Raw genomic sequence first — 25,738 nt, forward strand, 5'->3', positions numbered from 1 at the left:
GTGATCAGTAGCACCACTATCAATAATCCAAGAACTAAAAAGAAGAAATAAAATTATTACATGTTTGATTGGAGGGATTGGAGGGAATAATAGAGACTTGATTAGAAGCATTGCCACTGGATTTGGTCTGTTGTAAAAGAGCTAACAATGTTTGATACTGGTCAGGAGTAAGACCAATTTGTTGAGACTCCACTTCTGACTTTGAACCTTCATGATTCTGCTCATTATTATTGAAATTTGTATTCTGAAAAACTGCATTAGTATGACTCTGATCATGATTCTGATTTTTGAACTTGAAATGAGGTGGAAAGCCATGCTTTTTATAGCATGTATCAATGGTATGCCCTGTCCTTCCACAATGACTACAAATTTTGGAAGTATATCCTCTTCCATTGCTTCCTCTTCCGTATCCAGCACCTCTGCCATAGGTTGTAGCATGCATTGTTTTTATAACCTCCTTTGCTAGTAGCAATCATTGCCTTGGATTGATCACCAAATATTTGCCTCTCTTCTTGTGTAACAAGAGAGCAAACTTTATTCAAGGATGGCAAAGGGTCCATCAATAAAATTTGAGTTCTCACAGTCGAATAATTATCATTTAGCCCCCTTAGAAATTTGATAATCAGGTCTTGTGTTTTATATTTAGAAACATTCACAAGAGTATTGCATTTAGAGGCACATGAAGAAGCAGATAGCGGGCGGAAAAGATCAAGTTCATCCCAAAGAATTTTTAACTGAGTGAAATAGTTTGTAACAGTCAACTCACCTTGTTTAAAAAGAAGAAATCATCTCCTGGATATCAGAAATACGAATCATATCTCCTTGTGAGAACCTTTCCTTTAAATCATTCAATATGTCAAAGGCATTGTTCATACAGATGATGCTCTACGCGATGGATTGAGAATCCACAAAACAACCAACATATTGGCTCTCTGCCATGTTGGAAACAATGATTTGGTACGATTGGGAGCTTGTATAGTTCCATCAATGAAACCTATTTTGTTCTTTGAAATTAGGCTAATTTGAAACGAACGAGACCAATGATGATAATTTGGTCCCTCAAGAATAATAGGGACAATAAGAAAGGAAGGATTATCTGATGAACTAACATGGTAAGGTGAACTAAGATCTTGTGAGGGATCATCAACCTCACCCATGAATAAATGTAGCAAGCAGAGCTCTGATGATCAGAGCTCTGATACCATATTACAAAATAGAACAGAGATGAACAAAAGGGAACAGAGATGAACAAAAGAGTAAACTGAAGACAAAGGATATGAGAATGAATATCTCTTCTTTCTTATTATTCAAATCAAAACAAATGGTCTAATATATACAAGTAGTACACTCATTATAGGTTTAACTAAAGAAGGAAATAATCAATATTAAATACTAGAATCATAACACACAAAGATAAAATAAAATAAAGGTTATTCCCTTCTATAAAGAGAAATAACTTATAATTAGATTAAAAAAGACACCCAATTAATATTATGATCCTTGTGTAACTCTAGTATTGTATCCTTTAATAGAGATTCAAACATTGTTAATTATATATTTTTTTAAATATTTTAAAATTTAAAATAAGTAAAATTAAGTCTATATATAGAATTTTAGTTTGAATTATTTATACCTATATAAAGATTCTCCATTTTAACTACTTTAAATTGTTTTTTATTTTTTTAATCCTTTTAATTACTTTAAATTATTTTTCTATTTTATTTTTCTTAATATTTTGTTTTATTAGTTTATTTTGGTTATACATTTTATATTTTTAGAAGTTAATAAAATAGTTTTTTAATTTTAAAATTTTATTTTATTTGTTGTCACTATCTGGTAGGATAGTAGAGAAATTTGTTACTTTTCTATTTTAAACTGATATTTTTCTTTATGAAATAAGTACTTTTTTAATTTTAATATTTTATTTTATTTGTTATCACTTAACTAACTAGCAAGAAAATTGAGAGATTCGTTAATTTTATTTTATTTGTGGTGTCACTTAACTGACATTTCAAGCGAAAAGATTGATTCTTCTATTTAAACTAGTTATCAAAAGTAATTTTGAATGTAAAACAATTTTTTAATTTTTTCTCTTTTATTTTATCTCTCTCATTTCTCAAATTCCTTGAAACACAATAACACATAAATTTATATTTATATATATAATAATAATAATAATAGTAAAAATAAAAATAAAAAATACTGATTCACTCGGACATAGCGCATGTGTTCGCTAGTTTTAATAAGTAGAAAAGGTAAGAGTGAATAAAGAAAGTAGTAAAACTTAGGGTCCTTCCCTCTATACCTGACAACCAAAAATGAATGAATATTGTACCAAAGTATTTATTGTAAAATCTGTATCTGTTAGAATGAATGTCCAGGCCAAAGAGAGATTGGTCTCTACAGTGCTTTCAAATTTTTTATTAATTCTCTTCCTAATTTTGTTGCTACACCTACGACTGCTACAAACATATATTTTGCCTAAGGTTTAAACTAAAGAATGATGTATATAAGACTATATATATATATATATATATATATATGGAAGTAGTTAATTGGAAGTTGAGTGGTTTTATGGTAAAGAAAAGTTGAGAAGGTAGTGGGTGGTGCAGTGGATTCCAAAAACATTGATACTTATCTCTCCATCCAAGATAGCCGAAAGAGACAGAGTCAATTGTTTAAGGTTCTTTAAACCTTCTCAACCCAACACAACAAAATGGAATTGGTTCTTCTCATTTTGCTGCATCACTCAAAGAATTTTATTCTGCTTTAACACACATCTTCATAACTTTAGTAGAACTCAGGTTCCACCCCCACCATTTTTTCTTTTATCCTTTTTAAGAACCATCACTTCTTTTATTTCTTACTATTACTTATTTCTCATTTTTTTATCAACACAATCTTTTAATTTAGGATTCAGTTCGATCATGTAAATGAAAAATAAATACATATTTATTTTTACCTAATCACCTTATCCACCTAAAAATACATAAACTAAAAATATCTTGATTTAATTTTTAGGTTTTCTAGTTATAATATTTAGAGTTTAGTCCTTTTTATAAGTTATGGTTTATTAATTTTGTTATCCCAAATTATAAAATAATAATGAAATCTATGCGCAAAGATTCAAACTTAACCTAAATAAACCTCAACTTATACAGCATTTTAAAAAAAAAATACATTTGTATTAAATAAATCTTATTATTATATAATTTATAAATTTTATAGTTATACGATTATGATTAATAAGACTATTTATCAACTTCTTTAATTTCATTAAAAAATACGACTTTCTCTTTTTTATCCCTTCTCGTCTTTTCATTTTTCATGCGTTTTCTTTATTAATATAATTAACTACTCCGTCCAAACAAAAGTTAAATGATTGAGTTGATCCAAATTCTATTGTATTTTCCTTTTAAGAAAATCAAACTAATTAATATTAATCAAAATCGGAATATATCTAAAACTTCAGTTGATTCGTGCATACACTTTAATGTGAAACATGATTATTAAAATATAAATAAATTGTTAATATAATTAAATAGTAAAATTGAAATCACATACGAAATATAAGTTATAGTTCTTACCTATATTAACTTTTTATTAACTTTTTTATGAATTTTTATATATTTTTAAATTAAGTTGTAATTAATGTGTTAATATACAATTTATTTAAGATATGAAGAAACATAAACAAGTTTCTTATAAGTTTATTTTCTCTTCGATAATTATAAGATTTTTTTATACTACTGTTTTCAATTATTTTTATCAATATACAAGTTATAAATTAAAACACACATTAAATGTAAAAGAAAAACACGTTATCAACAAATAAAAAATCATTATTGATATAATTTTTAAGACAATTATTATATAAATCAACAAATTATGCACACAAAGTTCATAATTGCTGATAAAAAAAGAGTTCATAATTAAATAACATATATAAACTTTTTTATACTATTGCTAGTATACTATTTACATATTAGATAGTAGACTAAAATAATCAAATCATATTGATATCAATATTGTATATCAACACTATTTTTATATGGTATCCTTGTCAATAAGTCATAATGTGGACTATTTTTAAAAGTAAATTCATCACAACTAAGAATACTAAATTAATTGACTAAAAATGATTTTTTTTTTAAATATTAAGACTAAAACTACATTTTATCCCAAATAAAAATAAATAAATAAAATCAATATATTAATTTATATTTTTTTTAAAATGGTTAATATAACTCTCACTATCATTTCTCTTGTTTGTAACAAGTATATAAAATATTAAAATAAATAGATGTAATTAATAGTAAAAATAATGAATATTTTTTAAATTTTAAATAAGATATACATAGCAATATTGTTTCTTATATAAACATAAAGAAAGTTATAAAAGTGAAGGAATACTAAGCTTTCCGTTAAATTATGACGATAGAAATAGAAAAGGAAAATTATATTATGTACGATTTTTATTATTATTAATAATATACGAAAGCTTGTGAATCTTATGTGTCGTAAATTATTGAAGGTGACTTTTATTCCTTCTCCGAGTTTTGAAGCAATAACTTAGATTGGTTATTGTTTATTGAAGTAAAGTGGTAGAAGTAATTTTTGTAGTAATTAACAGATAAAAATAGATAGAGATTGGAGTTAAGAGTTAGAGATCGAGCTTCAATGGACACTTTCGTGGGTCTTTACCACTCAATAGGTCTTATTATTCTTACTTCTAAGAGTGTACACTGCCATTATTTTTACTACATCCTATGTAAAATAGGATTTTCAACCTTATTTAAAGTTATGTACTATTGACTTACCAAATTGTCGAGTCGGTATCAAATCTTGTCGCATTGAATATTTGGCTGGTTAATTCTTTGTGTCTCAACATTAAACCTTTTGTCACTTCAGCTTTTCGGTTAGATAAATCCTAGTCATAATTAATCGACTTTTTAGTCCAACAAGTCAAATTTATAATAAAGGTTAATTATAAAGAAAACCTAATTACTTTCTAAGAACATGAACATGGTTAAGAGAACATTGAGTCTATATCGACCTATATTAACCCCTCTAAGTAGGGTCAATATCAAAATGACGAGATATCATAATAGTCGAATACTCTTATTAGCAATATCAAAGGTGTAGTAAATGATATTTGTGAAGTGCATATGAGTAACTTACATGATGCTATATACTTGAAGTTAAACAGTGATGGAGACGTTGATCCATCCTCACATAGAGCAGCTTGTGGTGGAATGTTTCGTGATTCTCAATGGTCCAGAGGTGTGATGTTGACACAGCTGAGCTAAAAGCAATTGTAAACGGACTTAAATTGAGTTATGAAGATGGCTTCAGATTTCTGGTGCTAGAATCTTATTCTAAGGTGGTGTCTAAGCATAAGCGATGGATTTGTTATTTTTCATGATGTTGCAGTTTTTGTTTCACACCTTACGGGGTGATGAAATTGTTTACCAGCTATAAATTCTTCTGTTGGGTTTTTGCTCACAGCTGTTACAAAAAAAAAGAGTCTAATTAATAAAATCGATGACCATCGGCGCAAGAGATCACTCTTAAAATTATTCCAAGTCAATCATGTTGTAATGCTTTCCCGCAATAACCTCAAAAGAAAAACGAGATAACCTCAACTTTCTTTCATTATTAATAATCTAAAAGCCAGTTCAACTTCTTCAACTACTTAACTCTCGCAAAAGACATCTCCAAGAAACACAGCCCCAAAAAGACAATTAAGCAAGGTAAATAAACAAGATACTACAATGCACAAGTTCTACATACATGACGCATCCTTATACAACGTTTAGCAATGAAATTGCAAAATACTGTACAGTAAGAGATATTTCTCTGCCACTAATTAATTAGAGCCCTACAACTAAGTGTGTAGAAAATCACAAGAGTCCCCCTTCCTGCAATGTCCACTCTCATGATACTTGCAAACTCCTCGTTGTCCCCCAAAAGGAGGCCTGGAAGGAGCTCCTCTGCCAAATGATGACTGCCTGTTCCAAGATTTACCACCATAACCAGAATCTCTACCGTGTGTACCACGATCCCCTTGGTTTGGGAACCGGTCTCCATTATGACTTTGCTCACTTCCCCACATGCCTGGATTCCCAGCTGGTGGAACCCAAACAGGATTGGCATTTCCAGGTGCTAGACCCTGACCAGATCCAACCCAACCTGCATTCACATTTACATGGGAACGGCCTTGACCAGGTCCAACCCAGCCAACTGCATTCACTGGAGGTAGCCCCTGACTAGGAGGTAGCCCCTGATTAGGAGCAGCCCATCCTGGATTTGAATTTCCTGGTGCTGGCACCTGCGTAGGCATCCAGGTTGCGTTCATATTGGCAGGTACAACACCACCCCAGTTCATATTCTGATTTCCTGGCATGCCCATTCCCCAAGGCATATTGGGTGGAGCTGGAGAAGGAGCTGTGATGTTTGGCTGACTACTAGAAGCAGGTGGTCTCCAAGGCTCGGAGGTATTCATGCCCAGAAATCCAGGTGTGGGTAAACTGGGAGATGGATTCCCAGTGTTAAACGAGGCAGTGTTCTGCACAGATGAGGCATCAACCCAGGGGCCATGGGATGCTGGCTGGGCAGGCATAGCAGCAGGATTTGGTTGGGATGATACACCTCCCCAAGCCTGCAGTTCTGGCTTTGGAACCCCAGCAGAACCCCACCCTTGAGCTTCAGCATGAGAGTTGTGGCTACGCACAACCTGGTTTTGCATATTTGTACCTGCCATTTTGAGGTCAACCCCTGAAGGCAGAACAGGTGCCACTGCTGCCGGTTGAGGATGTAACTTAGAATTATCTATAGATGCTGAACTAATACCAGGTTGTGAAGAGCCTTTTTCTGGATTCTGCACAGCATGCTCTGCGTGCACTACCAAAGAGGCCTGCAAACCTCCATGATTGCCTGGGAATGAATTTCCTATGAGAGACCCAGGCAACTGGACAGGTGTTGGTGACCATTTATTTTCAAAAGCCTGCACCTTAGTCACACCAGGGGTAGTCTGAGGTGTAGGTGAAGGAAGATTTGTTGCTTCATTTCTACTACCAGCATCAGAACCCCAGCCATTTGCAGGGTTCTTGGGGACCTCAACTGCCAATGGAGATGTTCTATTTGCTAAAGAATTCATATTATCTTTAGATCTCCAACTTCCGCCCGTTGTTTGTCCCGGAGAACCCAGTGTACTATGTGAATTTAAAGATCCACTATTTTGATCAAATGATGGTCTTTCTCCAACTTGACCTTCCGTACCTTGTGCAGACTTCCTAGAGTACGAGGCTGGGTAATGTAAATCATGCACCTTTTGAGCCTTATCCACCATCGATGGTTCTTTAGAAAAGTTCCCTGCCAAAGCATCTGTTACGAGTATAGAATCATCTTGCTTCTCAGTTGTTCTCCAAATCCTCAAATCAGCAGGAAAGTATCCTGTGTTACTCCATTTGCGTAACTGTACCATAGAAAATGGTCCCTGAACTTTTCCGGAAGGATCCTGGTAATGCCATGTCTTTTCAGTTTCATTAATTTTCAAAGCTGAAGGAGTTATTCCGGCAGAAGATGGTGTTGCAGAAGCTTCCAATACAGCAGTAGAGAAAGAATCAGATGTTACCAATGATTGGTTACTTTTAGCACCACTCTCCAAGCTTGAAGAGAGTTTTTGCCTCTCCCAGCTATTAGATAGTTGTGATTCCCTATCTCTTCCCGGGTGCAAATGAGTATCATTCAGTACCTCATTAACATTAGAAGCATTTTCACCTTTGACTGAAAATCCCTTACTGGACAAATTTCTGCTGAGTTCCTGATTCGCATTGGAATAATTCCTCGTTCCACTCCAAGAATCATTTGAAACAGAAACACTTCTTGGAGAAACAATATCTCTCCCCCTCCTTCCAAAGGAAGTAGACCCTCTAGGTCTCATGTAGTTTTCTGCAGACGTAGAAAAAAAAAGGAGTTTACAAGTCCAAACTTAATTTTATTTAGTGAATCCTACAAGTTCAAACTGTTTTAACAACTACCTCGTCTTTTATCATCCATTTCATCTTCATCTTCTTCAGACTCATAACTGGGATCCATGTTCGGATCCACATGTATCTCTGGAATTTCCTCCAACCTACGTTGACGTTCTTCAGGTGTCTTCAAAAGCTGCAATTTCTCTACACATTCTCTGAGCGTAAGAGCAGTGGATTAAGGACCAAGACAAAATAAAACTAAGTTTTTTTTGTCAATTTAACATAATCATAAAAAACGTTTGCTACAAATAATATGATAACTATATTATAAACTAGTAGGGGGCAGCAAACATTATCCTGTAGGACAAAAAATTAAAACGATCATTATCCATTTAAATCCAAAGACTGGTGCTAGACAGCATAAAAAGACAATGAAAAATCCTTATGTATAGAAATTGTTCAATATCACCACAAACATTGTCTGAGAATTCTTTCAAAGCATTTATCCAACCATCCATCCATTTAACTGAATAAAGCCAGAGAAATTTTAGACTTCATATACAATAGACCAATCAACTTTAATTTCTTTATTTTGGTCACGTTTCACCAGGAAGCTAAGCTCCTCAAGCCGGTACAGAGCAGTTAATAATTAATAATTTACAGTTGAACTTTACTAATAATTTATGAATTATCAATTCCTAATTTATATGGAGCTGTGACAACAACAAATTTATAAAAGAGAAATACAAAATCAATCCACAGATTTCTAATCTCTACATCCTGATAATGTCATGGATGGGTGTTATAAACAAGACTGAAAGATGAACATTAAATTGGAGGAAAGAAAATCAACCAATGACGCAAGAAGTCAAAATACAACAAAAGGAAACGAAAAGCAACGAGGGCAAAGTACCGCCAGATATATCATTATACATATTTGAATATTAGATTAAAGAAAAGGATATTCTTTTCGGCGTCCTTTCTCACTGGCTCTATCACGGAGATGACTCAACCGCACTATCTCAGTCTCTAGCCACTGTATTACAAATATAAACATTTGAAATAGATTACAAATACCAGGAAATATATTTCAAAATTCACAGATACATGAAATGAAATGAAATGCAGATTTACTGACAGCACACCAAAAATTTAATTTGACAATTTAAAACTAAATTGGGACAATAAGTACACTACCAAAGTGAAGTTATCTTCTATTGACTTCTAAAGTGAATGTCAGTCTTTTTTTGAAGAGTTTCCTGAAGGTCTATACTAGGCCTAACAGATTTCAGCTTGAGATGATCAACAAGAAGTTTTAACCACAGAAAGAATATCATGAACCCTCCTACTTGTGATCAATGCAAACTAAAGGATGTAACCAGATAGAACGTAAGATTTTCTCAAGACTCGTGTTAAGCAGGAGTTGAATTTTCAGCAATCTAATAACAATTAGCATACTCACAGAAACCTATACATCGTTAAAACTGAATTTTTCAATTGACAGTTAGTTTCTTGAATACATCAAACAAATCATAGGTATAAACCACACACTGAGAAATTAGGATTTCTAGAAAGATGCATAAGAAAACACCTCACATGGTCCGAATAAAGAGTATAGAAAACAACTTACATCTTTTACTCTAACAGCCTGAAGCACCAATGCTTTGTCCTGAATGTCACCCTAGAAGAACAAATTTGAGTCATCAGTACAAAGTATAACATCTGATACCTGAAAATGAGTTTATTGAACATAAAATTACCACAGTCAGACGATTTATGAGACCACACTTTATGCTTTGGCGGAGACGTTTGCATTCATCCTAACAGAAAACCAGTCAATGTCTTAAGGAAGGAAATACATTAATTAATATATGCGTATGTTTAATTTGTTCAGATTATCAATTCTGAGAGAATCTAAAATACACAAATAATTAATTTCCACCATCATATGGTTAAGATTCTACTGCCAAATTAGTCATCCAAAGATTCGTGTATCACTTTCACCTCATTAGACATCTACAGAGTGTCACCAAATTAGTCCCTAAAATCTAAAACATCAACACATTCATCACTATGAAGGATTATAGTGGTGGATACAAGAGGAGATATTAAGTGTTTTCAAGGGACTAACTTGTAGGTTTTTATTTTGAAAAAGTACTATTACGGCACACTGATTTTGAGAACCAATTTAAAGACTCACTCCATGGTTAAAAAAAATGGTTGCAATGCTGTCCCTGTAGCCTATTTTCGACAAATTGAAACAACCAGCAAGAAGTATAGTAGATACTCAAATGCAATATTACCCTTCATTCAATTAGAATGTACTAGTGTTTGCGGATCTATATTGACCATTATCATGCCATGTTTTAAAGTGGGTAAGATCTACTTTTAAAATAAATTATTTTATTTAAGCATAACAGAATACCATAAAAAATGGAAAGATAAAAATACTGTCATTGAATCACCTCTGTGAACTCCTGATTTGAGATAATATCAATTGATACAATCTCTGTCTTGTTTAAATTTAAGATTTCTAGCAACGTATCTGTCATCCTTTTACCAACTTTATATGGCTCTGCTGCTTTGCATGTACCTGACCGTGTAGATAATTAAAAAGAAAACCAAAAATTAAAGTTTATTTGATATTGCACATATTGATTGCAATAATGTTATCTAGATATTTACCTACAACCTGAACCAGCCTATACAAGTCTTGCTTCTGACCACTACCAGAAATTCTTATTCTCACAAAAGAACCAACAACTTTATCATGAAACTTCTCTGTATCTTCAAGTAGATCTTCAACCAAATTACGTCGTAGATAAATTAAAGTAATATTATGGTTATCAATAGCTGCATAATCATCAACGTTAGTTTGAAGTCCTCTCTCATCACCCTTTTTGCGATTTTTACGCCTCTTATCTTTGCCAGCTTTCATATACGAATTGGGATTCCCATCTCCTTCCAAATGACTAACTTCTGTGTCAACAACACTTCCCTGCATATCTTCGGCCTGAGAATCCTCTTTTAGAAGGAAATGGGACTCAAGAAGCTTTAACATCTCAAAATGCCCCACTCTTGGTTTACCAAAAAGATTTTGAAGTCTTGCATCACATATAATCTGACTTTTTCGGCGCGGATCTCGAAGCTTATTTCTTTTAATATACTCAAGCAAAAGAGCCTGCACATCAAACTGAGATAATACAGACTTATCTCCATTTCTCATGTGCATAACAAACTCCAGAAGCTCTTTTGAAGCCCACTCCGCGCTGTCATTTCCAGATGGCCCATCAGCACCAGACACTGTGACTGCACCATGCAAGTTTCCTTCTTTGGAACGGGACTTACCCCGTTTCTTTGCCTTTCTTCTTTTAGAACGATTTGAATCATTTTCATAGGAGCTATCAGAATCTGATCCTCTATCGTTAGGGGCATCAAAAAGTTCATCCGGTGATTCCTCTTTAGAATGAAGCATATCAGATCCCTTCCAAGGGTTTTTAGCTTGAGTGATTTCATCAAATGTTAGAGACAGTTTTTCTTTTAGATCTATGTAGTAGTCCTTGAAGAGATACTCCCAGCTGTTTTTGTCATCAAAATCTATTTGTCCCTGCACCAAGCATGAAAAATAATTATTACTAGCAAAAAGGAAATGCCTGGTGTAAAGTCAATATAATATATCTACATTTTATGTTTAAAATATACTATTCATAGGGGACATGTCAAACTCTTACTGAATCACGGGGAGCCCCTAACAGACATAGCCTATATAAACATCCAGTAGATAAAAGCAACTATTTTACAATGACTAGGCCAGACACTATTTTTGTTTCATAGTAACTTGGTTTCTAAATGCTCCTTCCGATAAACTTATGGGGATGTTGTGGTTAGTATCCTTAGGTACATTAAGAGTGCATAAGGGGACGGGGATTTTGGGGTCAGTATCCTTAGGTACATGAAGAGTGCACCAGGGGAAGGGCTACTTTTGTACAGACACAGGCTATACCGCAGATGACAGTTGTTATGATACCCTAAGAAGATTTGGGTTATTGTATACTTGTTGAAGGACACTTGGTGTCAGTGAAAAAAGCAGAGCAAAACATTGTTCAAAAATCGAAAGCAAAGGTCATGTACCACACCATGGCAGCATCAAACAATGAACATCAACATATGTGACAAAAGCCGTTGTTTTAGGAGCTTCAAGCCAACCAAAGTCTTTTCTGTGATAATCACAACTATAGAGATTGACAGACATTTTATGAAATGAAAGGTTCATTCAACTGAAAAGAATGACCTTACCTTTGTCAACTCCAACAACCAGTTAACTAAGAGAGATACTTAAATGACCTCAAGTTACTTTATTCATAAACAAGTTTACCAGCTCGGTACATATAGGCTCCTAAAGAGTGGGGAATGTTAGGGTTTAACACATGCGTCATAGTTATTATACTTCATGCGTATATTATATAATTTCTCAAAATTACTCGGTATTGTAATCTGTCTTGTATCCAAAATAGGAAATCGTGCCAATAATCAGACTAACTAGTCACATGTTAACACAATTAAAAAGCTTTTGATCCTAGTAATTTTCAAGCATATTTAAATTCTATATTATGAATCTCCAATCCCCCAACAAAACTGAAAAAGTCAGATCCCCGCATCCATCTGTTTTAAACCCCATAGTCATCAATCTTAGATAGCAGCCAGCACCAACTGGATACCAGATATTGGAATGACCATAATTCTGAAGACTATAGATACGAGCTAAATTAATATTACACATATAAAACCTCAAAAAATATATAAAAAAAGGACTTAAATACGCTTTTAGTGCCATTAAAACTATTGAGTTTTGACTTTGGTCACTATAAAAATTGTTCATTCCTATAAAATTTGAAATCACTTCTTTTTGTTCTAATGAAGTGTGAATTTCAGTTTTGCCCCTGTAAAATACTTTTCTTTGATTTTCATCCCTCTGAACTTTTCACTAACAGTTTTTAGTCCATAATATTCATTTTAAGATAGATGAATAAAATTTATTTTACGAATTTCAGGAGTTTTTTTAGGTGACAGATGCCGACTTTGTATTACAAAACTAGTATTTGTGACTTCGAGTGACAATTCAACTTTTTGTTCAACACATAAGTAGTTAGTTAGTGACATATAACACTAGGAATCAGAAGTAATATTCAATTTTACATGGACCAAAACCAAACCTCACATATTTAGTCCCTTCAATAAAAAAACTTTTCCCTCTTAGTCAATGTTATCGATAACCAGTTATAGCAGCGCCATAGCAACAACCGATGGCGGATGTACAACTTGTCTTCACAACATGGCAGTGACGATGCGAGTTTCTCATGACAAGTCCTTTTTTATCCACGGAATGCTAGCGCTGAATGTAGATAGCGAAAAAGGCGGAAAGAAACCCTAATGTGTGCAACAACACGAGGCATGAGACCCATCCAAAAACGAAGTAGGTTGTGCACCGACACAAGACCCATCCGAAAATGAATTAGGTTGTGCAACAGCACAAGACCCATCCAAAAACAAAGGATTTAGGTGGTGCGAGAAATCCTAATATGCAACAACAAGAGAAACCCTAACATTATATCATGCCAAGTATTCATTTTGTTAAAAGGAGCTCAGTCATACCTTGCCCAATTCAACCTAATACCCTACCCACATTAGGGCAACCTCTCCTTCTGTTTTATTCACTCTAGTTGTTGCTTGCCACTCACTGCTAGTTGTCGCTAACAATCCTGCTAGTGCCTTCGTCACCGCTATTGCAAGTGTTTCAGGTGTTGGAGAACCAATAAAAGAATGTAACAAAAGTGGTGGTATTGTTATTGGATCTTCCCATGCTTCTAAGAAAGGTCCAAGTGCAACTTCAACCCAAATAAGATTCAAATTGGGGTGGGGTTGAGAATGAAATGCATGATAACTCTGACTCGGGGTTTGAAAAAATTACTTAATTTTGACATGAGTTTCTCTAAAGGGGAAGAGGAGGAGGGATATGCCCAAAAGACAATTATGTTGGAATTGAAGAGTCACATAATTAGAAATTTAAGACATTTTTCTATATTTTGTTGTTATTTGAAGTTTTGAACTTGAAATTTGTGGTATAACAGAGGCAGAGCAAGTCCAGGAACCTTTCCTTGACTTCTGTATTTTTCAAGCATATATCAATATTTAAATTCTATATTATGGATCTCCAATCCCCCAACAAAACTGAAAAAGTCAGATCCCCACATCCATCTGTTTTTAACCCCATAGTCATCATTCTTAGATAGCAGTCAGCATAGTAGTTAGTATCTTACAATTCACGATACGTATCGTACTAAACGATACGGTTTCACCCTCCCGCAATACGAATCGTGTGAAGATTTTTTTTTGTCCCTAAATCTTAGTTGTATCGTGCGATTTGCACGAAGAATCACTGAATCGCAAAACGAAACGATTCCGTATTGTGTGAATCAGTGTGGATTTTAAAAAATGAGTAAATAAAAAAATATAGACATAATTTTGTTTAATAACATGTATGCACCACATTATTTTTTTAGAGGTTGTGTTTGGTGAAATTGTGTGGTATATATATATATACATATATAGACATATATATATAATTTATTGTATCTTGCATGTATACATATCTTATATATTTAAGTATTTATTAAATTTTTTAATGTTTATGAATTTTACGATTCACGATACGATACGAAACGATTCATAATATCAGCTCTCCGATACACTACTTGTATCTCGATTCTACTACCATAGCAGCCAGCACCAACTGGATACCAGATATTGGAATGACCATAATTCTGAAGACTATAGATACGAGCTAAATTAATATTACACAGATAAATGCTCAAAAGTATATAAAAAAATTACTTAAATACGCTTTTAGTGCCTTTAAAACTATTGAGTTTTGAGAACTGGACCGAAAGGAATAGATAATGAGATACCAACTGACAGAACAGAAATGGAAAATATAGAAATGGGTATGCCCAGGCTTAGCAAACAATGCAGAGCTTGGCTGGCAAAAAAACAGTGGCCATAGGTATTAGTAGGTTTGTGTTAAAACAGGAAAGAGAGCATTGCATATATAGGAACCTGATTGTGTTAGTAATTAAGACAGTTTGAATGATAAACATACTTTATGAAGCAATTTTGGCCAGAGTTAAAGAAAGTTTGATTGGTTAGTAGAATAATTCTTTGGACAAGGTGTCTAAAATCCATCATGGTCGCACAACTATAGCACATAAAATGCAGCAATTTTGGCCACTATTGCTGCTGTGACGGCCTTTACTGAAATCCACTCCATTATTTAAACTTTGTATAGCACAATATTGCCAAGTTAATATGCAAGTACATGAATGTGGAAAAAATCTAAAATATAACACAAGATAAAACATGAGAGAGAAATCAGCAACAAGAGTAGTAAATATTAAAATAACAAACACTACCACTTTGAAACTACATGAAGCACTGCAAAAGGATAAAGAATAATTCCAAAACGTACATCATTTTCAAATAACAATTTGCATATGACATGAAAAGGAGGTAGGAAGGGATTTTGTACCACATTGCTCCCCTGCACATTCTGTTCAATCAACATTACGGTTCTCATGCATGTCTCACAAAATCCCTTGTTTCCCCTGACACATAAGATAACAGCATCTTTGATGCATCCCTTGCACAAAGAAAACGTACATGTATAGCACATATAGTTTGCATTCCTCTCACAGTTGCTGCAAAGATGCCAACCTAGGATCATGTGAAGATCAAACATATGGAAAGTCAGATACAGTAAAGCAATGTATTACAAAGATGACTTGCAAGTCTGATACCTTAGCATTCAAAATAAGATCAATTATGGATTGTTTCAGTGGAATATTTATGTAGTTGGTTCTCACCCCTTAATGACTAGCTTTTGAAAGTGAGTTCTGCAAGTACTTGGATGCTCATTTAATTAGTATCATAATTGATTGTCGATGCCTCAAAAATGGCTACCTATGGAGGCTTCTGACTAGTGAGAGTTTTGACCAACAAAGAAGTTGAGTGTAGTTTCTTAGAATAAATTGTTGTATACTGAAAGTCATATTGAGATGTGCTTTTAGGGGAGGTTCTATGATAGGGACTTGGACATTATGAGTACCTAATAATGTACCTAAGGGAAGCTTAATGAAGTTTTCAAATGTTTGGTTCCCCCCATAGCTAGTTTTTTAGGGTGGAATCTCCGAGTATTTGTATACTTATCAATTTAGACACTTGTCACACACCTTAATTGTGTCCCAATTAAAAAATAATTTATTCCAACTCAGACACTTCGTCGACATAGCATACATAGACACCTCTCTCACATGGGGCTTGAGCACGGGGCCAACACTATTTATTGGCTAAAGACTTGATAGACACTCCTATCATAAAAAAAGTAATTTATGTTATAAAAATTGCACGTCTCAACATTTTTTTCTGAGCCTCCTGTTATGGAACTTATTAACTAGTTGTTCTATCTATGAAGAGATTTGTTTCTTAATATTCCAATTGTGAGGGTCATTATTATGTGAAAGCAGAAAAGCAAAACAACTGTTTTGTAGAATGTAATGTAGATAAATCTTAATTCTCAAAAAAGAATTTTGACATGTAGATGGACTATATATACACATGCACACACACAGAGTCATGTCCATGTATCCTATATTTTGGACATTAGTTGTGTATTGGAGTCTGAATCGTGCCAAATGTATGTCTCCCTTCTTCATAGTACAGGATAGACAAAGCAAACAATGTGAACAACCATCTAACTCGACAAGTTAATTTTGATTATTGTAATCCAGTTACTGTTGGGCAATGAGTATGTTAATATAGATGTAAGTCCACATGATAGGATACATAATGATAACATACAAGGAGATATTAGAGTGGCACTTGTTGAGGAAAAGGTGATGAAAAATGATTAAGCTAGTTAGGACACTCGCAAAAAGAAGATCATTGGAGACATTGGTGGGGGGAATAGATAACATGATTTTTAACCATGTGAAAAAGGGGTAGAGAGAGGACCACGAGCATTGGAGGAAATTAATAAAAGGAATCTATTGGTAAATAGTACCCTTGAGAAATTGGTGTGTACTCAAAGTAGCCCAGTATTGTCATGTAATCCATATAGTCAATCTTTCCCAGTAGAATATGACTGTTGTTGATGTTATTGAATGTTGTACAATAAAGTGCTAACCAAAGCCAAAAATAAGGGCAGCATATATGAGAATGCAGGAGTGGAAGAAACACACAAGAATGAAAAGATATGTGAAAAGCCTATCAACAAAATGAGGACAGAAATGGATCTATGAGGTTTGGTCATGTGAAAATAAAACTAAAAGACACTTTAGTGCAAAAAGTGGGTCAAATGGAAGATAGTGTAACTAAAAAGGGTAGTGCAAAACCTTAAAGACGTTAAAAGAAACCATTGAATGGATCCCAGATTTTATAAAAAAAATGTTCTTTGATAGAGCGCAATGAAACTAACTGAGTTCATATGGACAACTGCGCCTAAAGGGAGAAGGTAACCCCACAAAAGGGAGAAGGTAACCCCACAAAAAATCCTTCTATCTTATTGAGATCATGGTCAGCTCCAAAAAAGGACACCCTTTCTAACTTTTGAGGAATATTTTACCCAAAAACACTCAACAATTATGTTCCAGGTGTAAAAACGGATTTTTAACGCAATATCATGGCAAGGCCGCTGTAGCACCAAAAAGATGATATCAAAAACTCCTCCACCATATGAATTCGATGGCATCCCAGGGTTGCTCCGCTCTGCTACCCACTATAGCACACTATTGACTACTGTGTAGTAGGCACTAGTACCCTAAAAGCCTAGCCAAAATTGAAGTTGTGGATCATATTTTTAAAACCTCGAATTTAATTTATATATGCTACCGATGCAAATCATCTTGTACACGTGCATCTAATAGCATTTGACAACTTGACCATATGATTTTATTCATTAATGTGATGGCGATAACATAAATTCCTATTGGGTGTTTTAGGCTAACAGTGTATGGAAATTAAAATCGTCTTAAATAACTTCACAACTTCAAATGTTAGGTGTCACCTACATGACACCAACAAATATTCAAACTCCAAGCCCAACTGTTAGTTTGATCTCCAAAACTTAAAAGAGTTCAAAGAATAACAAGGTTATAACACAATTAGCAAATTAGAGCAAACAATGAACTGACTGACCACAGAATAAGGTATGAAACATACCGCAATTCCATTTTCCCTTGGCTCGAAAGAAAGCCTCATCACGATTAACGCAGGAAGGATGGTATGCCTTGGGACATCCCCTGTTGAACATCAAAGAAAAGGCAAGGAATTTCCATAATAAACGTAAAAACAATGGATACAACTAGAAAAATAAGAACAATGCGACGACAAGTAAAAAATTAAGAGTCACCTGCGGTCACAAAGCACAAGATCACCCCCATCGAAGCAAATGAAACAAACATCTTCTTCCGTCTTTTTCCTGGACGCAACTCTCCCTGTAGCTTTAGCATTCTTCCCAGCCCCACGCTTCCTCTTTCCACCACTCACACTCTTCTCCTCCTTCTCCTCTGTATCTTCTGTTTTTGTCATTCCAGCATCAGCATCAGCATCTTCTTCTTCTCCTTGTTGCTGTTCTTCTTCCCCTTCGTCCTCTTCTTCTTCTTCCTCATCCTCTTCAGCTTGTTGCTGTTCCTCTTCTTCCTCCTCCACTCCTTGTTGCTGTTTTTCTTCCTCCTCTTCCTCCTCCTCTCCTTGTTGCTGTTCATCTTCTTCTTCTTCTTCCATCAAAGCGTCTTCATTTGCGTCTTCGTCCCCAATTTCGTCCTCTTCCGCATCAATTGTCAAATTCGCTTCCTCTTCCACGTTCTCCATCTCCAAAGCCATGTCGTCTACATCGGTTACCTCAGTCCCCTTCTCCTCAATTACCTCGTCCATCGCATGCGTCCCAACGCCCGCGTCGGATTCAACCGCCGTCTCCATCGTCGCATCGGGTTCAACAGCGACAACCTCTTGAGCAGCGGCGGCGCTCAGCTCCCCTACGGTATCGGGCTCAGGGTCTCCCACGGCTGCGTAGGCGTCGGTGTGGCATTGTGCATCAGAGTGTGGTTGGAGTGGAGCTTCGTCATCGTCGGCATCCATGGAGAACAGAATAGGGATTGTAGGAACAACAATTTGAACGTTTAATTTAGGAGTGAATTAAATAAAATTGAGAAAATGAAGAGATTTAGGGTGGTTGAGGGTGTGTATGTGTGGAGAGGGTATACAGAAGAAGGTGACGGGAAGGGAATGGGAATGGGACGGAGAAGGGTGCGAATGCAAAGCGAAGTGCTTCTGTCTCGTCTTTCTCAAAGACTAAACTATCCTTCATTCGTCCTCAGAATCACCATCTTCTTGCGCTGTGCCCTAACAATCACACCAGGTCCACCTTCGGCCCGATAACTTCGCTTCAGATTGCTTTTTGTTACAGTCTCTCAAACACTTTTTATTCCTTTCTTTTTCTATTCGCACCTTCCTCCCTCTTTTTATACAAATATTTTCTCAAATCAAGAAGATATCTTTGAAAATATGTAGATTTTTTCCGAAACTGGTTTCTGATATATTATTCAAATATTTCATGATTAAGTTCTTCGATACATTTTTTAAATAAATCACTTGATGAAATTTTTAGTAACTTTTTATTTTCAGATGCTTTCTTTATGTTATGATTGAATTTTTAATATTATTTTAGAATTTTTTAAATAAATTTTATCTCTCAAAATGTATTATTAATTATTAATATAATAGTGAAAACATACTATAGTGCACGTGTATGTTCACCGTTCTTTAACATGCATAAATATTGGATGAATAATTTAGAACATGACCATGATAACTCAATTAATTTTAATTGGAATGGTATAATCAATTAAAAGTTTAAAAAATATTTGTATAGTTAAGTATACTTAAAATATAAATATATATATAAATATGTATATGCATATATTTTAAATAAAAGTAAAAAAATAACAATTTGAAAAAAAAGAAATTAGTGTTTCATTATTAGTAGAATAATATTATTGGTAAAGACACAACAAATGATCAGAAACCACGTCCTCAAACAATTATGGGTTATAAATTGTATTTTTTTTTCCAGCTCAATTTATTTAACCTAGTGTTTATTCAATGTATTTCCAAAATGGGTTTTTTAAATGTGTTTAAATGATTAAAATACATTTTAAAAAATGTTTTAAATAGTATTTTCTTTTACGTGTATTAAAGGCATTGTAGTTATTTGATTAGTTTTCAAGTATGTATTAAATGCATTGTAAATATATAACTTATATTCAAAATATATTTAAGTATCAATTATACTCACAATAATTAGTATATTGTTTATTTAGATATCACCACATATCTTTACATAACACCATTCAATCATATAAAACAATATTAAATAACGCATAAAATTATTTTCATATTCTACGGAATGACTCGTGAACATGGTTACCAATTAAACTACGTGAATTAAAATCAAAGAATCAAATAACAAAATTACAACCTCGTGTGTATATATATATATATATATATATATATATATATATATATATATATATATATATATATATATATATATACTATATTCATGTGATCTTATATCTGCATCCTATGAAGTTCAGACACTCCTCTTAAATGTTGTATCGGACACTGACATTCGTATGACACTTGTAGGACACGTATCTGTGAAGTGTCTAATTCAAAAAATATTTGTTAGATTTCTGACAATTCTAATACGGTTCTAACACAATTTTAAAAAGAAAAAATACATTAACTTTCTAAAAATTCAAACTTTATTGTATAAATTGTGAATCAGTCACGAAAAACATCTTCCTGCTTTAAAAAATAATCTTGAACAGACTTGTGCATATAAATCTTTATTGTTAATTTATATAATTCATAATTATATAATATATAGATCTATGTCCCCGTATCTTACATTTTAGAGATTTTACGTGTGGTCTCAGCATTTCGTATCTATGTTACACATCATATGTCACCGCCATTTAATATCTCCTTTGTCCCCTCTCTCTTCCTCGTTCTCATCTTCTCATTCCTCTTCCTTCCACTCTCTTGCGAGAGATAGTGGAAAAAAGTAATTTTATTTTCGTTTTCAAACTGCATCGTCAACACAATAGAAATTTAAACTCTGTGTTGTTCTATCTCTATATATAGCACCATTGTTCTTTTTTTATTCAACTAAATTCTGAGAAGTGTTCAGTTTGATCGTTCAGAAGTTAAATCTTGAAAGCTTCAATTGCCCTTTTGCCTTGCTGATAATTCTGGAAATATATGTCAACATAATTCTTCATTGGTTTGTATAACACTGGCCTTGACTCGTTCACTAGCTTGTCCACTGGTTTAATCTCTTTTTCTGAATCTGGGAGGAAGAACATTGCCACTGTCAGCCTTTCCTTTTCTGCATTAACCACTGCCCTGTGCAATGGACTCTGGAAAATTCCATTGCTCATTATCTGTTAACATCATTCATGGAATCATGGACAAGCTTTAGTGCTGTATCGATCAACTCTATTCATTACATGAATCAATGAATTTAAAGTATAACACCAAATTCATATAAACTTTTAATGAAGTAACTTAAACTGTTAATTCTATGTTATTCTAGATATGCGAGATTACTGTAATTTATTTTCCATTTTCTGCAAGAATACGTGGAAATGTTTATCCAAAACAGGACTTAAGAAATCCTAGTTATTACCTCTATTTGATCACCAACATTAATCACAAGAGCATCAGGGATAATTGGAACTTTAAACCACTTATCATCTTTGAGGACTTGTAAGCCTTCTACTTCTTTGTCTTGCAACAGAAAAGTTATGGTGGATCCATCTGCATGTGTCTTCAAACCGAGAACATGATCAGGCATTGGACATGGAGGGTAGTAGTTAAATCTCAGCATCGTATCTCCTCTGTCTCCACATTCATTCAGGAAGCAATCCTCTTCCAAGTTCAGGGACTTTGCCATGGCCTTAAGAATTACTTCACTTAGCAGCTTTATGCTTTCAGTATACTGTAAAACAGTACTCCTGCATTCAGACATCCACTGATACAATGTAATGTAGATACGCAATTGATGGAGGAGCAATACTTCTGTCACTAGCCCAAGAGAAAAAAGGAGGAAATTGCTATGCTTGGTTAAACTTCAAATATAGGTCTAATTTTTAATAAACTTCCTAACATTTGCTTTTCTTTTTAAAAATAATTCAAGCATCTTAACTTTTGAAGAAATATTATTCGATAATTTTGAGGTACAGAGGTAATTGATGAGAGACTGGATTCATTTGTTGTTTTCATTATTTTCATCGGTGGTTGTTTCATTGTTGGTATCTATTGAAAAAAAATGGAAGAGTCTGACAAAAGTTATAAAAGATTTAATTGCATATCTGATTTTGTTGATAGGTATGAAGGATGCAAGAGACCCTTGATGGAATTCTTATTCTAGTGGATCACCAAGGAGAAAAGCGAATCACATTAAGAGGTTCATCTTGTGTTTTAGTTTCAATAATTTCGTTAATATTTTCTTCTCCAAGTAAAGGTAGAGAAGGTTGAGGATAGGTAGCAGTATCATGCAGAATATGAGATTGAGGAAAGTGATCATCGTAAAAAAAGCATTCCATGAGACATCAATGTTGTGAGTTTTGAGATTATATGCAATGTATCCTTTCGGGTGTTAGGGTTTTGAAGAATTCTTGAAGTTCTTGTTTAGGAAATTCATATTTCCTATAGCAGACACTTTTTGTTTGACATGTTTTTTTCACAGTGTGTGCAGGAAACAGCAAGAGGTTGCTGCATTAATGTTGGTCTCGAATCCTGTAATGAAACTATTGTCAACTATTTGACCTTTTTGTTGAACTATAAGAGAAAATTTTAGTAGTAAGTGAAATTAGACCCATTTAAATAACATGTGATCTAACATTTTTGTATTTAATTATTTAATTCTTGTAAAAAATGCATAACATGATTTTTTTTTCTCTCAGAACAATTAAAGTAATCATTCCACAAGTGTATTTTGTGTTATAGGAGTATTTAGAGTTAGGTCTAAAATTCTCAAGCTCATCTATAACTCTTAATTTTGTAAAGAATTATATGATAGCGAAATTTAAGATTTAGGGTTTAGGGTAGAATACGAATTTACAAATACGAATTTCTTTAAGATATTTTTTTTAAAAAAATCATAATTTTTATCTTTCCCACTTTATCTATCCATAGAATGCTTTACAAAACCGCCATAGTATTACAGTCATGAAACCACCATAGCATTACAGTGTTTTCAAGGTTGATAAGAGATATTTTCTTTTAGGTTCAACGACAGTCCCATCACAAAGTCAACCTTATTCTTAACCTCATCGCAACAATCGCATAAGTGACAATTATTAGAATTAAGAACAGGAGAAATCAAGATGTGGCAGGATTTTCAGTAGGTGAAGATGTCATAAATCAGAAATACGCAGAACTCTTCTCTCTGCTCTTCAAAAGAAGAGTTTTAATGTCATCTTAGATTTATTTCTACAAGATAGCATCTTAACATTCATGATGAAATATGAAAAGATGAATGTGCAAAGAAGAGAAGAACAAGGGAAGGCATGGACAAAGAAAAACTAAATCGTTGAAGAAAAACTAAATCGTTGAAGATAACAAATCGACTAGAGATGAGTGAGTAGATTTAATTATATATAAATGGATACAAACCTTACCTCATAAGCCAATTTTTGAGGATTGAGTTATGATTGAAGTTCACTTGAGAACCACTTAATGAGGTTTAAGTAGAATCTTTCGGTGGAGCTAGCTATTAGTATCAATGTCCTAGCCAGTTATGCAAAAGAACATTCAGGTTTTCTAAGAGTTGAAGAGGCTAGGAGTTGTATACCTGAAATCATCGGGTTTTTGAGGCCAAAATTTGAACTCCCTCTGGTCTTCAGGCAGCACCTTTAGGTATACTCTGTCAGTCCAATCAAGTCTTTGATTTGCCGAATATATTATATCATTGCCATACCCTTGAACATTTTTTGGTTCCCTACCACATTTTTCCTTTTCCTCCTTTGGAAGATGAAAGAATTGCTTTGAAACTTCTCTCACTTTTTCCAGAAACGACCTTTCCATTCCATGGTTTATTGCCTGACAATTCCACACAGCATATTTGTTTATAATAGATATTCCAAGATGATTTTGCCAATTTATATCAAAGAATGCAGCCCCTCTAAATTTACACGTGTGGTGACATAAAGTAATTAAAAGGGATACCTGAAAGCAGCCCCATGAATGAAGTGCAAGGTGGAGTTTAGCAAGCTCTTGTTGTGCTGCAGATGGAGATGAGAGAAGATGAAGGTCAAGCACAGGAATACATTCATCATCTTGTGATGGAACAAGAGCATCACGAAATCCAGCACCACCTTCCTCGTACAAGTAATTTTTTGGCAGATTTTGAGGATTCAACAGCAGTTCTTGGACAGGTTTGCCAATTATCTCTACCACACCGGATTCCGCCATCACATATGTGAAGAAGAGTTGTAGGAATGAAAAGGTCAAGGGGATGAACTTGACTAAAGAAGCATGGTTTTATCTTTTTTATATGCTTTTGCTATTACCATGGTGGAGATGCATAAGCATCATTATTTTTTTAGACTAAACAAGAGTCGTGTTGTTTCTGTTTTCATTAATTATTCTTTTTACATCAAACTACAGGAATACAGGAACACAACGCACGAGATTATCTGTATTTTTATTTTTATTATATTCATATTTTTATTGAAAAATAAAAAATCAAATAATAAAAAAATAACAACAACTAAATCAAATAATAAAAAAAATAAAAATTATAACTAAATATCAAATAATAAAAAAAGATTATAATTTAAAAAAAATACGAAGATATAAAAAAATCTGTTTCACGTAGAAATTATTTTACGTTTAAGAAACTCTTTCGTTTCATGTGAGAGATTATTTCATAATTAAAATTTAAAACTGTTTTCATAAAATGACAATATATTAGTATTAAAAATAAAATAAAATTAATTATAAGAATAATTAATTATTTAATAAATACTTAAAAAATAGAAAATGATTAAAATATATAAAAATAAAATAATAAAAATAAAATGAGAAAAAAAATTATATAAAAAAAAATTATAATTGAAAATCGTATAGACAAAGATTCTTTTAACACCAATACATCAATTAAATAAATAAAAAAAGAAACCTATTAGTATCAGACTCTGTCACATGTAAATTGTTTCAAATGTTAGAAATAAGCAAAAATATATATTTTTAAATTATGACACTCGCAAAAGTGTTTCTATTTCTACCGGACAGACACTGCATTATTGTGTATTGTTTATTGTATTCAAATCATTAATTTTTTATTGTAATTAACATACTATTGTGTTGGTTATTTTTTTAAAAATTTTAAATTAATAGGTATTTATAAAAATACTATGTAGTTTAGATTCTTAATTTTGATCAGTAATTTTTTGTGGTGAAGATTTTTTTTTTCTTTGAATATGTTGTCAAAAGAATATGTTATCGCTGTATAAGTTTATAATTAAGGGTTATTATAAGTTTAGAGAGATTTTTAGGAATGGAGAAAGGAAGTTTTGGTAGTAAAAATATTACCTCTATTGAGAAGTTAATTATCATATCTGTTTAACAAAACAGAATATTGA

At 33.3% G+C, this 25,738-nt stretch overlaps 2 protein-coding genes across 2 annotated transcripts; both read right to left on the reverse strand.

Annotated features, from left to right (window-relative positions):
• Nucleotides 1–5,744: 5,744 nt before the first annotated feature.
• Nucleotides 5,745–19,477, reverse strand: LOC137822067 (zinc finger CCCH domain-containing protein 19-like). Its single transcript, XM_068626971.1, has 10 exons — nucleotides 18,436–19,477; nucleotides 18,246–18,325; nucleotides 15,559–15,743; nucleotides 10,662–11,583; nucleotides 10,442–10,569; nucleotides 9,737–9,796; nucleotides 9,607–9,657; nucleotides 8,942–9,012; nucleotides 8,043–8,197; nucleotides 5,745–7,953 (listed from the first exon to the last, which is right to left on the reverse strand). The coding sequence occupies exons 1-10, from the start codon at nucleotides 19,161–19,163 to the stop codon at nucleotides 5,888–5,890; spliced, it is 4,446 nt and encodes a 1,481-aa protein (XP_068483072.1). The 5' UTR covers nucleotides 19,164–19,477; the 3' UTR covers nucleotides 5,745–5,887.
• A 1,664-nt stretch (nucleotides 19,478–21,141) lies between these two features.
• LOC137822068 (protein LATERAL BRANCHING OXIDOREDUCTASE 1-like) lies at nucleotides 21,142–24,707 on the reverse strand. Its single transcript, XM_068626972.1, has 4 exons — nucleotides 24,321–24,707; nucleotides 23,947–24,194; nucleotides 21,778–22,105; nucleotides 21,142–21,532 (listed from the first exon to the last, which is right to left on the reverse strand). Exons 1-4 carry the CDS (start codon nucleotides 24,564–24,566, stop codon nucleotides 21,296–21,298), a joined length of 1,059 nt encoding a protein of 352 aa, XP_068483073.1. The 5' UTR covers nucleotides 24,567–24,707; the 3' UTR covers nucleotides 21,142–21,295.
• Between the last annotated feature and the right edge of the window lie 1,031 nt (nucleotides 24,708–25,738).

Source organism: Phaseolus vulgaris, chromosome 9 (genome assembly GCF_000499845.2).
Source record: "Phaseolus vulgaris cultivar G19833 chromosome 9, P. vulgaris v2.0, whole genome shotgun sequence".
NCBI classification, from domain to species: domain Eukaryota; kingdom Viridiplantae; phylum Streptophyta; class Magnoliopsida; order Fabales; family Fabaceae; genus Phaseolus; species Phaseolus vulgaris.

Excerpts from the sequence above, each read along its gene's own strand:
- LOC137822068 (XM_068626972.1), bottom strand. The coding sequence starts at position 24,566 with ATGGCGGAATCCGGTGTGGTAGAGATAATTGGCAAACCTGTCCAAGAA. Across the intron at positions 24,195-24,320 it reads ATTCATGGGGCTGCTTTCAG|GCAATAAACCATGGAATGGA; the intron begins GTATCCCTTTTA and ends TGGAATTGTCAG. Across the intron at positions 22,106-23,946 it reads CAAAAACCCGATGATTTCAG|GAGTACTGTTTTACAGTATA; the intron begins GTATACAACTCC and ends GTCTGAATGCAG.
- LOC137822067 (XM_068626971.1), bottom strand. The coding sequence starts at position 19,163 with ATGGATGCCGACGATGACGAAGCTCCACTCCAACCACACTCTGATGCA. Across the intron at positions 15,744-18,245 it reads CAAGGGAAAATGGAATTGCG|GTTGGCATCTTTGCAGCAAC; the intron begins GTATGTTTCATA and ends ACATGATCCTAG. Across the intron at positions 11,584-15,558 it reads ATGTGCAGGGGAGCAATGTG|GGACAAATAGATTTTGATGA; the intron begins GTACAAAATCCC and ends TGCTTGGTGCAG.